This window comes from Schistocerca gregaria, chromosome 4 (genome assembly GCF_023897955.1).
Source record: "Schistocerca gregaria isolate iqSchGreg1 chromosome 4, iqSchGreg1.2, whole genome shotgun sequence".
Taxonomy (NCBI): Eukaryota; Metazoa; Arthropoda; class Insecta; order Orthoptera; family Acrididae; genus Schistocerca; species Schistocerca gregaria.
In genome coordinates this window covers 420,153,875-420,169,255 of record NC_064923.1, presented here as the reverse complement: position 1 = coordinate 420,169,255, position 15,381 = coordinate 420,153,875, and the positions used below count along the sequence as shown (strand labels likewise).

Below are 15,381 nucleotides of genomic sequence, written 5' to 3'. Positions count from 1 at the left end.
GCGTCTGGCTATCAGTACCTTTCGCACTTGTCCTGTGAACAGTCTCCTCGCAGAAGTGGGGATTTGTCATCTACAAATGTGATGGAGTCAACTCCTGGTTTCTTATGCAAACTCCATTTGATGATTCCCTGACCATCCCGTGCACCCCATACAATCACTGGAATGTGCCCTGTGTATTTCCTCTCACTCCCCCATTGGGTGGTGCCTCGACCACAGATTAGGACCAACCTATTCCAGGATCCTAAGGCCTCTGTTGCACCTGTGATATTTTGGCATCTTGTACATTCCATCCTTGAAGAGTTCTATCTTATACACTGATCATTCTAAAGTAGTAGCTAAGGCGGGATACACTCTCACGTTTCTTACTGGCATGGAACACCATTTACCGCCATGATCATGCAGTGTGTCCACAGCAGAGCTGCTAGCCCTTAACAGGATCCTCCATTTTATTACTCAGGCCTCCCTCCACAGTGTTTTAATATGTATCAACTCAATGAGCAACTTGCAGGCTATAAAGCAATGCTACTCTCATCACCATTTGGTCACTGCTGTCAATGATCTTCTCTCTTCCCTTGGCATCCCAGGGAACAAACTGGCTGAGTCTGGCTACAGAGGCAGATACTTACCCTCATTCCCTTTCATGATTCCAGATACAGATATGTGAATCCACATCAAATATTTCTTTGCCCAAAAGTGGAATGACATCTGGTGTGCTACTGCTCTCAGTAATAAACTCCGCACAATCAAGAAGACTACTGCAGTTCAGTGCTTTTGCTTCAACTCCTCTCGGAAGGAGTCCACTGTCTTACGCCGTGTGTGTGTGTGTTGATCATATCAGGCTCACCCATTGTTTTCTCTTGCGTAACAAACCACCCCCACAATGTGGGTGTGGAGCCAGACTGACAATGTCCAATATACTGGTGGAATGACCCTTCTTTAGGCCCTTCGTACTAAGTATAGCCTTCCAAATCTCTTCTTTAATATTAGCAGACAATTCATGGATGGTTGAACTGCTCTTCAGTTTCCTACATGAAAGTTGTTTTTATTTTCAGATCTAATGTTTTGCTTTACTCCTGGAGAAAGGGCAGTGGGTTGTGATTGGGGCCCCTCTTCATTTTTTCTGGTCTAGGACCATGACCACTTCCCTGTGCAAAGATTCCTCTTTTATCTCTCTGTTTTTCCAGTGTTTGGATTTTGCCTACCCTTTTAAGCCTTCTACTGTGATTTAACTTCCTCATTTTATAGCTTGACCCCTGGATCTGTCCCCTTTGAGTAGACCCTTTCTCTTACGCAAGTAACTTTGGAATCCCAGGACTGATGACCTCACTGTTTAGTCCCATATATCCCCCTCCCCCAAATCGGTTAAACAACCAATCAGCACAATATACCCTATATATTCAATGATTCAATGATATGGTGGTCAACTGTGGCCCTGAAAAGGATCAAGATGATGATTATAGTGTGAAAGGATCACCCGCCAGAGAAATCTGATGCCCAGGGTACGCCCGATTGCAAGTCCTATCTTGCTTGGAAATCGTTGCAGTCTTTGTGGAGCTCCTTTCATTGACCCTTTCATGTATGGAGCAAATCAAGAAATTTGGTCCAGCAACAAGAAAATGGATCCTGCAGCTTTTCAACAACTACATGAACCAGTGCCAAATACCAAAGATCTGGTGAAAGAACAGGGTGATAGCTCTTCTGAAACCTGGAAAGGAAGCAAATCATCCCAAGAATTTCAAACCAGTTAGCCTCTTGAGTCACCTTTGTAAACTGTTTGAACGTATGATACTGAATAGAATCCGATGAGTAATAGATCATATTCTCATACCTGAACAAGCAGGACATTGACCAAACAGAAGCTGCAAAATGCAACTTTTGAATTTCACTCAGTTTATTGAGGACAGCTTTGAAACCTGACAGTTAATGGGCGTGGTCTTCGTTGATCTCATAGCAGTATATGATACTGTCCATCATTGGTTACTCCATGCAAAATTATACAGTATGATCAAGAATGCCCACCTCATTAGACAAATCATCACCATCCTCAAAAACCACAGGTTTTTTTTGTTGAATTTCACGGACAACACAGTTTCTGGAGAGCACAGAAAAATGGTTTTCCTCAGGGAATCATCTTGGCTCCACTTCTCAACATTCATACCAGTGACCAGCCATTGACCCCAGGCACAAGGAGATTCTTATATGCAAATGACCTAGCTGTTGCTACACAGATCTCATGCTTTGAAACAGTGGAAAGGAACCTGACAACTGCGCTTAGAACACTGTCGAGCTACTACAATTGAAATCAACTCGTATCCAAGTCTTCAAAGACACAAGTGTGTGCCTTTCATTTAAGGAACAGGAAAGCTAATTGTGTGCTACATATTGAATGATCAGGCATCAAACTCCAGCATCATCATGTCCCTAAATACTTCAAAGTCACTCCTGACAGAACTCTGACGTTCAAAACTCACTGCAAGAACACCAAAATGTAAAATCTCCACTCGAAACAACCTAATTCGCAAACACAAACTATTCGCTTTTCTGCAATGGCACTGTGCTTTTCTACTGCCGAATATGCTTTCCCAGTCTGGTACAGGTCATCTCATGCCAGACGAGTAGACATTGCTCTCAATGAAACCTGCAGGTTGATCACAGGTTGCTTAAGACCTATCCCAACTGATAAACTCTACTACCTAGCTGGAATATTGCAACCATGGCTACGCAGAGCAGCGGCTGCCAACAATGAGAGACTGCAAGTGGAACAGAACAGTGCCCATCCACTGCACAGACATAATCCACCACAGCAATGGCTGAGCTCGTGAAAGAGCTTCCTGAGGACGTCTGACAAGCTCACCATTACACCAGAGAAGACAAGGCTGGAGTTATGGAAGAAGTCAATGCCTCACCTGCACGGGTGGATGCCAGAAGCTGAAGAACTACCATTTGGCCACAATAAAAGTTGGCTGGTGTGGAAATCTTTAAACAGATTATGATCAGGAGTTGGACGATCCAGAGACAACCTGAAGAGGTGGGGCTTCATAACAGAAGATATGTCCTGTTTTGACAAACCACAAGCAACAAGCCACATGCTTCAGTGCCCCTTGTACCCTACATCTTGCATGAAGAATGATCTCCTGCAAGTGTCTTGGAGGTTGCAAAGTACTGGACACATAAGAAAGCACAATATAGCTGCACAGAGGTGTGTGTGTGTGTGTGTGTGTGTGTGTGTGTGTGTGTGTGTGTGTGTGTGTGTGTAAGGGGGCGGGGGGGGGGGGGGGGGGGGGGCACATGCAAGCACTCCTGAATTATTTATGGACTTTCAAACTACTTATTCTTGAACATATTCTGTATTATCATATTCTAGACTTTGAGTTAAGAGTTAAGATCCAGATTGTGATATACAATTACATATTAGAATTTCACTGGCCTATCTTTCTGAGAGCTCTGATAGCGTGCTACATATCCAGAGTGCCTGACAGGGTTGGATGTAAAATATCATCTTAATTAATGTGTACTGTGTTCAATTTTACACTAACTCTACATAGGTCAACTGTAGAATGTTGTATATCACTGAAATCACTTTTGACTGTATCACATTTCACACTGCAATGCTGGAGAATATTCTCCACTGTTGAATACTGTCAACTCCATTGTGCAGTTTTGTCATACTTCCCATCCCGTTGATGGCTTAAATTTTCCTCTTACTGTTCACACGTTTCAGTTTTAGATGAAAGTGTGTTATAGCATTATTAATTTTTAATGTCCTTGGTGAGCAATAGTGATGTAAAGACCAGCTTGCCCATACCATAACTGTTTGTCATACCGCAACTCAGGACTTTCTAACTTTCAAAGATAATATATATTTCACCAACTGAGGTGATTAGAAATGCTAGATTTTGTTGTCAGTTGTCGTTCAGCAAGTAGTAATCTTTGGGCAGGCCCTGTATTACTAGATACTGAGAAATTTTGCTGGGTAATATTTGATTCGATAACAAAATATTTACTGAGTGGAATTTTTGTTGTGCTATCAGCGTGTTTAGCATATTTGATCAATAATTACAGTGGGCCAAATATGCTCGAGGTAGAGATCCAGAGATGAACTTTTGTAAAATTAAACACTAAAAAAATACATTGTGTCTTGTTTTCTGTTTCTTATCAAAATCTTGTACACAATTAATATAAGGAAAGGGGAAAAGGGTCAATATAATTTGCGTGCTTAGTCTGTCTTATGTGTGAGATTTTTTAGTCATTTAATTAGTGGCTTCGGTATGGAAATGGCATAGTTAAATATTTATTCTTGTTTTTTCTTCTTCCATTTCAAGGAGTGAGCATTGATCTGGTTCATAACCAGAAGAATTGAACAAAACTTTTGTGTCTGTCTTTTCATTGGCTGTCTATACCTCATTTTCCAGTTTGGCTGAAATGTAATGCTCGCATGGCAGGTATTTGGGTGGCAGCCTTTTGATATGGTCATATTAAAAAAAAAAAAAAAAACCTCTTCTGCCCTTGTTTTTATGCCTAGTTGCTATCTTGTATCTTCACTCCACACTTTGTCGTTTAGTATTAGTCCATAAGTGACCCTAGAAATCTCATATCAGATGCTCCAGTTCTTGGTTCAGCTTTCATTCTTAGGATCCAGTTTTAACTACCATAAATAAGAGCAGGCTTAGCCACCACATTGTGCAGTCTTGGAATTCTCCCTTTCCTCGTAGTTCCACTAAGATACAACCATTTATTACCATTATATTTCTGTATATTTTGGACCACATCTGAATTAGTTTTGTATACTGAGATTGCAGTCTTGACATATTGAAGTGAATTTGCCTGTTTTATTATTTTATAGTATACCACTAATTTTTGTTCTTGTCTTTTTCCCTCTGATACTATTACCTCCATTTATTTGCGGGTATAACCATATGATAAGTTTGTAACATATTATTCAATTTAAACCTGTTTTCTAGTAAAGCACTTTCACTATCTTCTAGGATGTGGGTAGACAACATTTTTTTCCTACTGTCCACTTTTGTGTATCTGTTAGTAGTAAAATTTTCTTACCACTGTCCAGTTTCACAGTAATGGTGATTTATAAAGTAGGGAAGTAAATTTACTTTATAAAATTTGTACATCAGAGTTGCAGCAGGTTAAAGTATATAACAGTAATTACTTACCAAATACTTTGTCAAACATTTATGAAAACCTAAAGAAAGTATTTTTAACCCACCGTGATGATGATGATTGGTTTGTGGGGCGCTCAACTGTGTGGTCATCAGCGCCCGTACAAAGTCCTAATCTTTACACAGTCCAATTTTAGCCACTTTGATGGATGATGTTCATGTTGTTGTTGTTGTTGTTGTTGTTGTTGTTGATGATGATGATGATGATGATGATGATGATGATGATGCTGACAACACAAACACGCAGTTCCTGGGCAGAGAAAATCCACAACCTGGCCGGGAATTGAACCCGAGACCCTGTTATCCAGAGGCAGAGACCACCCACCATAAAAGGTGGAGTGCCCACTAGTGGGCAGTAGGGACCAGACTTACTACCACTGCTGGAGGGGAATGTGGTCGTCTGCAAATAAAATACTGTTAATAAATTTCATCCTTCCAGATCTGTCTTCTTAAGCGTTTTACAAGTCCTTTCTTCGAGAACTTTGTTGATATCAGTGGTTTGTTGGCCTCTCTTCTCCTTTGCATCAGTTGTTTCAAAACAAGTATTGCATCCGCACAGGACCCGCCTTTATGAAAGCCGCACAGTTTCTCTCACAAAAATGTTTGTTATTGCCTGGAGTTTCCTTTTAGTGATGGATGATCAGGTGTAGTAAGCAGCATTTAAAATTGATGTATCCCTGTAATTTGAAATTTTTTTTAATGTTCTTTTTTGTACTATATATTCTTATAATTCTTGGTACCTTCCATTCCTCTGGAATCTTTTGCAAGTAACAAATATCTTTCAACAACTGCACAGATAACTTTTTCCATTTAATACTGGCATATTTGATAAGTTCCGGTATAGGAGAGCTCATCTTCCTTGACTAATAGCCAATTGTAATAGTACAACAGTTCCTTTTCTGGCAGTGTTTATATATTAAATTGATAATTGTCTACCATTAGTTCTACACAGTTTGACAGAGTGCGGTGGCACTGTGATAAAGGGACTAGTCTCGTTTGGGAAGAGAGCAGTTCAAACTCCCAACCGGCCATCTAGATTTTTATTTTCCATGGTTTCCTGAAAATGCTTTCAGTAAATGTTAGGATGGTTAAACTTGATAAATTTGAAGGACATTTTTCTGCTCAGGCTGTATTTCAAATTATTTTATTTGCACTACTAATTTCAGACACTGCCCATTCTCAAGTGCTTCTGTAGTAACAGATTTGGATACAGTGTCTTCATTTCATACACTCTTTCCTCAATCATGACAAAAGCTTGTACACCATTTCAGTTACTGCATTATTTGAATGTCTTTAAATATTAAAAAATTTCTTTTGGTACACACACGTTATTAGTGACTGCGTTCGGTGAGAAAGATAAGTGACTGAAGAACACATTATGAAAATCTCAAATAAATTTGTTTTAATTTAAATAACTGAAGTGCTGATTTTGAGTTAACATATTGCTTATTAAATTTAAGTTATATTTAACATAGATTTTACCATTTATATTCATGCCAAAATGTTCAGATGTGTTATTTTTACAATTGTGTTTGTAGGAAATATCAAGATATAGAGCCAGATGAAGAAATGATGGCAGTAATTAGCGGTATGGAGGAAGAAATTGAAAGACAGCTTGATGCAAAAGCTGCAAAATCACATTTAACCGCAACAAATGTCAAAAATATTCTGAAGGTAAGCTACCAGTGTCTTCAGCCCTCGCCACTGAATGAATGTCTTTAAACATGTGAGCATTAGACGAAGAAGAAGAAGGCTAACATCATCATTTGTGGTGTACATTGTGATTGCCATTAGATTTTAGAAAGATAGTTATAAAGTCATGTGTGCCTTATTTGCTAATATATCAGCTTCTTTGCTTCTCTGTTCTGACACCCCATGTGACATTATGGATTGTTCATCACTATGAATTGTGGAACTACTGTGTGTGGTTAATAAGTACTGGTATCATTTTCCAAAATTTTTGTGAAGGTAATGTAGTCTAGAATAGTATTGCACCTGAGCAACAATAATATCCTCAATACGTTTCAATATGGGTCTCAGAAGAGTTGCTCTACTAAGAATGCTATTTACACATTTATTCACCAAATTTACAAACATTAAACATTAAAATAGCACCAGTTGGTAATTTGTGTAGTCTACATAGGCATTTGATTGTAAATTACTATTCCCCTAGATAAACTGTGATTTAATGGCATTGATGGCACAGACAACAAATGGATAATGTCATATCTAACCAAAAGAATGGAGGCAGTTGCACTCAATAATTCAACCAGTGTCAGAAGGGAGACATTTCTGATTGGGAGAAATCGCTTCTTGGGTCCACTATTATGCCTCATTTGACATCTGTTCAAGGAGTTACTGCTTCACAGTGTAGACCTATTTATTCCACCATGAAGTTTGCTGTAAATAACCCACTATAGTTCAAAAGGAACAAAAATGCACAAAATTACAATACCTGAAGAAAAATTATATTGTTCCACATTAACCCGTTAAGATGTTGATTTTTCTTTTTTTACAAATTATGTTCAAAAATTGTATTTTGTATTACAATATTGATAAAATCCTGAGTATTCTCTCGCATTGAACTTTGACTAAAATATTCTGAAACTTACAAGGAACCACTTGAGTGCAAGGACACAGAAGGTCACTGGTATTTACAGCATTCAATGCCCCACATATTGCCTACCATGCAACCACAATATTGGCTACTAATGATAACAGGGGGCGGGACTGGAGATATTCAATGGTGCTCTCAGCATGAGGCTACAGAGCAGCAGTTGAACTCCTTAGTCGGTGAGTAACTCACAACACTGCTACACTGCTCGTAGTGTTGATACAAATCAGAGCAATGGCAGTGATAAACAAAGCAAACTTTGCAGTATGTCTACAACCCCAGGTGCCAAACTGGACTTTTTGTTAGAAAGAAACTGAAGGAATTTCACAGAGTGAGAAAGAAGTAGCAGATGAAATATTAGTGTTTCTGCAAGATGAATCAGTGGAATTGGTGGTATTGTATCTGCTCAACTGTGTCGACAATGTACATGAGGAGTACATTGGTGACAATACATACTTAACAAGTGAAAGTGATGTTGAAACAGGTGTCGATCTATGTAGTTCATCATCCTTGTTGGACAGGGAGCCACAAATCCCATCTTCAGTGAAACATAGTAATGGACAATCATCATCCAATGAGAGGGTACTAAACATAATAATGTACATGGAAAATCATCTGCAGCATAGTAAAACAACAATTATGAACAGATTCTGAACAAATCTGCAGCAGTGTGATCTTGTAGAGCATAAGAAAAACCACAGATTTTCAAGAGAGAACAAGCTGCACTTGTTACAGAAACTGGTGTTTCTTTTTTTTAAGGATGCTCAGTTGCAAAAACTAGTGTTTTTTGTTTCAAGGATGCCAATACATTTTACAGGTTGTGCGTGATAGTGACTTACAACGGTATGCACATCAAATTTCACACGACATAGATTACATTGATTTCAAGGGAAGCAGTGGATGGTTTCATATCTTAAAACAGTGCTACAGAATTGGAAGATGTAAGGTAATGAAACTTGAAACAGAGTGTCAACTCAATGATGCACAGCAAACTGCAGAATCAGCCCTAATGTTTGTAGATGAGATAAACAAACGTACCCCATCGTTCAGTAAGGAACTTTTTTTCAACACTGATCAGTCTTGATTTGAAGAGGATATGTATATGAAAGGAACCCTGAAAATTAAAGGTATCCAGAGAGTTGTATCAGGAGCAGCCAACATCAATACCTTTGTATACCATTAAGCTGACTGCTAATCTGGATGGTAAATTTGCTGGAAAGTTACTTATAGTGCTGCCAGATGTTGGAGCTGCTATGCCCTCTATGATCCTTTCTTGTGTGCATAATCTTTCAAGGGCAGTAGGGAATATTTACATCACAGCAAGCAACAGTAGGAAAATGTGCACAAGAGACCTAAAACTTGGTATGAGCACTGCTATTGGCCAATAGCTATCAAAATAACTTGCTTTTGCTTGATTCCTGGTCTGCGTGTAAAAATCTTCCTCCTTTGGAGCAAACTATTCCTTCTGAAAAGTGGGACATTGCAGCTCATAGCACTGTGTCTGCAGGTACGCCGTAAAGAACAGCCAGTTTCATGATAAGCAACTTGGACGACAGTCAGAAAGGTACCATATATCGAAAACAAGTGACATCTGATATACATCTCCACTGTACACATGAGAGAAAGTAATAATTCCAAAACAGACAAGACATGCCAGCAATGATGTTAAATGTATGAGCACATGACGACGGAAATTTGGTATACTCAAGATTTTAAGTTCTGGCAAAACAGCAAAAATGAGAAGGCATGACTTTTATAAGGGGTTAATGTTACTTTTAGCACACAAAGGGGTACACTATACTGCCATCAACATTTTTGATTACTTACACAATGATATAAAATGTCTGATAAACAGCTAACTTAAATTGAAAACAAACTGAAAAAAATTGTACTTGACAACTACTTTTGTTTTCTAGAAGAATTTTTATTTTTGTAATGTGTAATAAGTGGTGGGTTGGAAGAGCCATATTTACATTTGAATGTGATGCAAATGTACAATGACTAATTCCACATCATTATGATTAGTTGTACAAATGATCTACAGAGCATGAAACTGGCTAATTAACTGACTGTAGTGTGAAGTGGTAGTTCCGTTTAAAATGTGTTGGCTTGCATGGTTAAGAGGGTTATGAATATTTCTCACATCTTTAAACTTTTGTGCAGTTTTGTGGGATTAACAAAGTAAGCCTCTAAAGTCTTTCTGTTGACCTCAGGATGAGAGCTTATTATTGCTTGTCTCAAGTTGCCAGGAGAGGTGCATCTTAATGATGTGACAGTGCAGGTAATTATGATTTACATCAAACCCTATTATTTTTCGTTATTATTCACAGTGTGCTAAGTCTTGTTAATCTCAGGTCTTAGGGAATGTACATACAGGGTACCCAAAACCTTCAGCATCAAAATTATACATATTGTAGAAAGCCCTAAGGAACCAGTGGTTGGAAATTAATATTTGTGAATTACAGCTTATAACACCAACCCATTGTGAGTATTCAGATAGACAACTACTGGTCTCAATGCATAGATTACAATGGTGTATTTAAGATCCTGCCAATCAGTTCTTCACTAATGTTTCATACAATGATTTTACGTAACACAATAGGAAGAAATCCATAGTAATGAGATACAGTTTCACACTGGGCATAGATCAGGATGTCTGCTTAGAGTCCAGCAATTGAGAGGGTGTATGTTATTTAGGTGCTCATGGTCATTGTGGCTTGTGAACTGAGATGGTCATGGCATGACTGTTGCAGCACTTGAAAACAATATCACAGAGGTTTCTTCTGTGAATAATGCAGTGTGTAGTAAGTAACCAGTGCTATACTGTGCTGGTTAATATAATGGCAAAACTGCTCAGGTTCCAAAGTAATATGGCCTCATTGATTTATGAAATACTCTTTGAAATGTCGCCGGGGCTGGATGCTGGTGTGAAATCTGGAGGTTCCTGCAATGACCAGGACATTTCTGGAAGTGGAGGCATCCCAGCAGGATGAAGGAGAGTCACTGATACCCGGGGGAGTCATCACAGATGTGGAAAGGGTCCTTCCGGATGCCATGAAGGATACAGGGTGCACCCATCTGTAGGTGGTCGCTCATGTTGGCACCAATGATGTGTGTCGCTATGGATTGGAAGAAATCCTCTCTGGCTTCCCGTGGCTATATGATTTGGTAAAGACTGCCAGTCTCGCTAACGGGATGAAAGCAGAGCTCACCATCTGCAGCATTGTTGACAGGACTGACTGTGGACCTTTGGTACAGAGCCGAGTGGAGGGTCTGAATCAGAGGCTGAGACGGTTCTGCGACAGTGTGGGCTGCAGATTCCTCGACTTGCGCCATAGGGTGGTGGGGTTTCGGGTTCAGCTGGATAGGTCAGGAGTCCACTACACGCAGCAAGTGGCTACACAGGTAGCAGGGGTTGTGCGTTGTGGACTGGGCGATTTTTTTTTTTTTTTTTTTTTTTTTTTTCAGCCTCAAAGGGTGCGGGGCAAAGTCAGGACCAAGCAGCAATCGCTATTGTAATTGTAAACTGTCGAAGCTGCATTGGTAAAGTACCGGAACTTAAAGCGCTGATAGAAAGCACCGAAGCTGAAATCATTATAGGCACAGAAAGCTGGCTGAAGCCAGAGATAAATTCTGCCGAAATTTTTACAAAGGCACAGACGGTGTTTAGAAGGGATAGATTGCATGCAACCGGTGGTGGCGTGTTTGTCGCTGTTGGTAGTAGATTATCCTGTAGTGAAGTAGAAATGGATAGTTCCTGTGAATTATTATGGGTGGAGGTTACATTGAACAACCGTGCTAGTTGGCTCCTTTTACCGACCTCCCGACTCAGCAGCAGTAGTGGCAGAACAACTGAGAGAAAATTTGGAATACATTTCACATAAATTTTCTCAGCACGTTATTGTCTTAGATGGAGATTTCAATTTACAAGATATAGACTGGGACACTCAGATGTTTTGATGGGTGCTAGGGACAGAGCATCGAGTGACGTTATACTGAGTGCACTATCTGAAAATTACCTTGAGCAATTAAACAGAGAACCGACTCGTGGAGATAACATCTTGGACCTACTGAAAAAGAAAAAAAAAAAACAGACCCGAACTTTTCGACTCTGTAAGCACAGAACAGGGAATCAGTGATCATAAGGCCGTTGCAGCATCCCTGAATATGGAAGTTAATAGGAATATAAAAAAAGGGAGGAAGGTTTATCTGTTTAGCAAGAGTAATAGAAGGCAGATTTCAGACTACCTAACAGACCAAAACGAAAATTTCTGTTCCGGCACTGACAATGTTGAGTGTTTATGGAAAAAGTTCAAGGCAATCGTAAAATGCATTTTAGACAGGTACGTGCTGAGTAAAACTCTGAGGGACGGGAAAAACCCACCGTGGTTCAACAACAAAGTTAGGAAACTACTGCGAAAGCAAAGAGAGCTTCACTCCAAGTTTAAACGCAGCCAAAACCTCTCAGACAAACAGAAGCTAAACGATGTCAAAGTTAGTGTAAGGAGGGCTATGCGTGAAGTGTTCAGTGAATTCGAAAGTAAAATTCTATGTGCTGACTTGACAGAAAATCCTAGGAAGTTCTGGTCTTACGTTAAATCAGTAAGTGGCTCGAAACACATATCCAGACACTCCGGGATGATGATGGCATTGAAACAGAGGATGACACGCGTAAAGCTGAAATACTAAACACCTTTTACAAAGCTGTTTCACAGAGGAAGACCGCACTGCAGTTCCTTCTCTAAATCCTCGCACAAACGAAAAAATGGCTGACATCGACATAAGTGTCCAAGGAATAGAAAAGCAACTGAAATCACTCAACAGAGGAAAATCCACTGGACCTGACAGGATACCAATTTGATTCTACACAGAGTACGTGAAAGAACTTGCCCCCTTCTAACAGCCGTGTACCACAAGTCTCTAGAGGAACGGAAGGTTCCAAATGATTGGAAAAGAGCACAGGTAGTCCCAGTCTTCAAGAAGGGTCATCGAGCAGATGCGCAAAACTATAGACCTATATCTCTGACGTCGATCTGTTGTAGAATTTTAGAACATGTTTTTTGCTCGCGTATCATGTCGTTTTTGGAAACCCAGAATCTACTCAGTAGGAATCAACATGGATTCCAGAAACAGCGATCATGTGAGACCCAACTCGCTTTATTTGTTCATGAGACCCAGAAAATATCAGATATAGGCTCCCGGGTAGATGCTATTTTCCTGGACTTCCAGAAGGCGTTCGAAACAGTTCCGCAGTGTCGCCTGATAAACAAAGTAAGAGCCTACGGAATATCAGACCAGCTGTGTGGCTGGATTGAAGAGTTTTTAGCAAACAGAACACAGCATGTTGTTATCAATGGAGAGACGTCTATAGACGTTAAGGTAACCTCTGGCGTGCAACAGGGGAGTTGTATGGGACCATTGCTTTTCACAATATATATAAATGACCTAGTAGATAGTGTCGGAAGTTCCATGCGGCTTTTCATGGATGATGCTGTAGTATACAGAGAAGTTGCATCATTAGAAAACTGCAGCAAAATGCAGGAATATCTTCAGTGGATAGGCACTTAGTGCAGGGAGTGGCAACTGACCCTTAACATAGACAAATGTAATGTATTGCGAATACATAGAAAGAAGGATCCTTTATTGTATGATTATATGATAGCGGAACAAACACTGGTAGCAGTTACTTCTGTGAAATATCTGGGAGTATGCATGCGGAACAATTTGAAGTGGAATGATCACATAAAATTAATTGTTGGTAAGACAGGTACCAGGTTGAGATTCTTGGCAGAGTCCTTAGAAAATGTAGTCCGTCAACAAAGGAGGTGGCTTACAAAACACTCGTTCGACCTATACTTGAGTATTGCTCATCAGTGTGGGATCCGTACCAGATCGGGTTGACGGAGGAGATAGAGAAGATCCAAAGAAGAGTGGCGCGTTTCGTCACAGTGTTATTTGGTAACCATGATAGTGTTATGGAGAGGGTGCGTTTCTGGATGAGGTATCAAATATATTGCTTCCCACTACTTATATCTCCCGAGGAGATCACGAATGTAAAATTAGAGAGATTAAAGCGCGCACGGAGGCTTTCAGACAGTCGTTCTTCCCGCGAACCATACGCGACTGGAACAGAAAAGTGAGGTAATGGCAGTGGCACGTAAAGTGCCCTCTGCCACACACCGTTGGGTGGCTTGCGGAGTATAAATGTAGATGTAGATGTAGATTAAATTGTCAGTGGAGCTGGATCAACATTCATGAGTGTGTCCTGCAACTCGCAGGACTGACTAAGTGGCGATCCATGGAGAGAGGCCTGGGAGTTGAGAGCTACAACATGGCTGTAACATTGGATATGGTGGGCTCCCCACTATGGGAGACAATTTATCAAGATGCTGCAGCCAGAGTCGCTAGCTATGCCTGCACAACATCCCTCATATCATAGCCACTAAGGCTGTCTGGCAGATTGCATCAAAATGTGCAAGCCCATGCCAGCGTCCCCACACCGAATGTTGTGGCTGTGTCAGTTTCATGTTGTGAGGGTAGGTGTAAGAGATCCATAAGCATCCTGTGAGGGGGACCCATGAAAAAGTTCCATTTTCTTCAACCATTCATGTAAAGAAGAATCAGATGTACTAGGATATTAAAATACCACAACAGGTTCAATACCGTTTGTAGTCGGTCTCTATGAATTGAGGACTGTTGTTGATCACCAGTGTGCGAGGTGCACCCTATTGCAAGTCTCCTCAAAGGCTCTCACTAGTTGGTGCCATTTTTGCAACTGGAGGTAGATGACATGCCGAAAGTGAGAGAAGGAATGCACGAAGACTAACCCTGTGTATCTCAGGAAAGGACTCGTGAGGTTGGCATGAACTTGATCTTGCTGCTGTGTTGGTGCTGGCATTGCTGAGAATGATGGGAGCAAGGCTAGTTAGTGTGCCTGGCAACAGCACATTATCACACCACCCATGCAACATCATTGCCCATACCAGGTCAGTAGATGTAATGGTGTGCCAGTCACTTCATCCTAAAAATCCCCCACAGCTACTGAGACATGAGCTGAAGCACCTGACACAGCAGATAGAATTGTTACCACCACTTTACACCTGTCGTCAGGAGCACAATAACATGCTTAGTTGGTACTGCCGTGGTGTGGGTGGTGACGGGGGGGATAGAGGAGCAAATCCAGGTGGATCTGTACCAGAGAGTTTGGGAGACCAAAGGCCAACCCACCAAGCAGATTGTAGGACCCGTTGAAGAAGTGGATCACACCGACATACTGTAGAGTCATCGCAACGCTTAGGGAACTAATTGAGCAATTGTTTGAGGTGGCTGTATAACTGAATACAGACTGTTCCATAGCAGTCAAATATAAGCCTCAGACCTGCCAGCAAACAAGACAGCACTAACTAACTCTGTGTTGGAATGCTGCGTGGAAAGGTGATGATAATGCTCTTTAACCTGAGGTCCAAAAAGTGACAAGAGCATGGTTCATGGTTAGTGACGAGATGAACTTTGCGACCATGTAAAATATTGTGAAATTTATGAAATAAAAAATGATGACCAATGGGTCTTTTTGGATCTGAGAGGAATGCTTCT

At 40.5% G+C, this 15,381-nt stretch overlaps 1 protein-coding gene across 1 annotated transcript in view; it reads left to right on the top strand.

Moving 5' to 3' along the window:
• LOC126267160 (GON-4-like protein) overlaps positions 1–15,381 on the top strand; it is a 177,936-nt gene that overhangs the window by 18,776 nt on the left and 143,779 nt on the right. Inside the window, exon 2 of the mRNA XM_049972107.1 lies at positions 6,713–6,848. Coding sequence (XP_049828064.1) covers positions 6,713–6,848 — 136 coding nt within the window. The remainder of the gene's footprint in view (positions 1–6,712; positions 6,849–15,381) is intronic.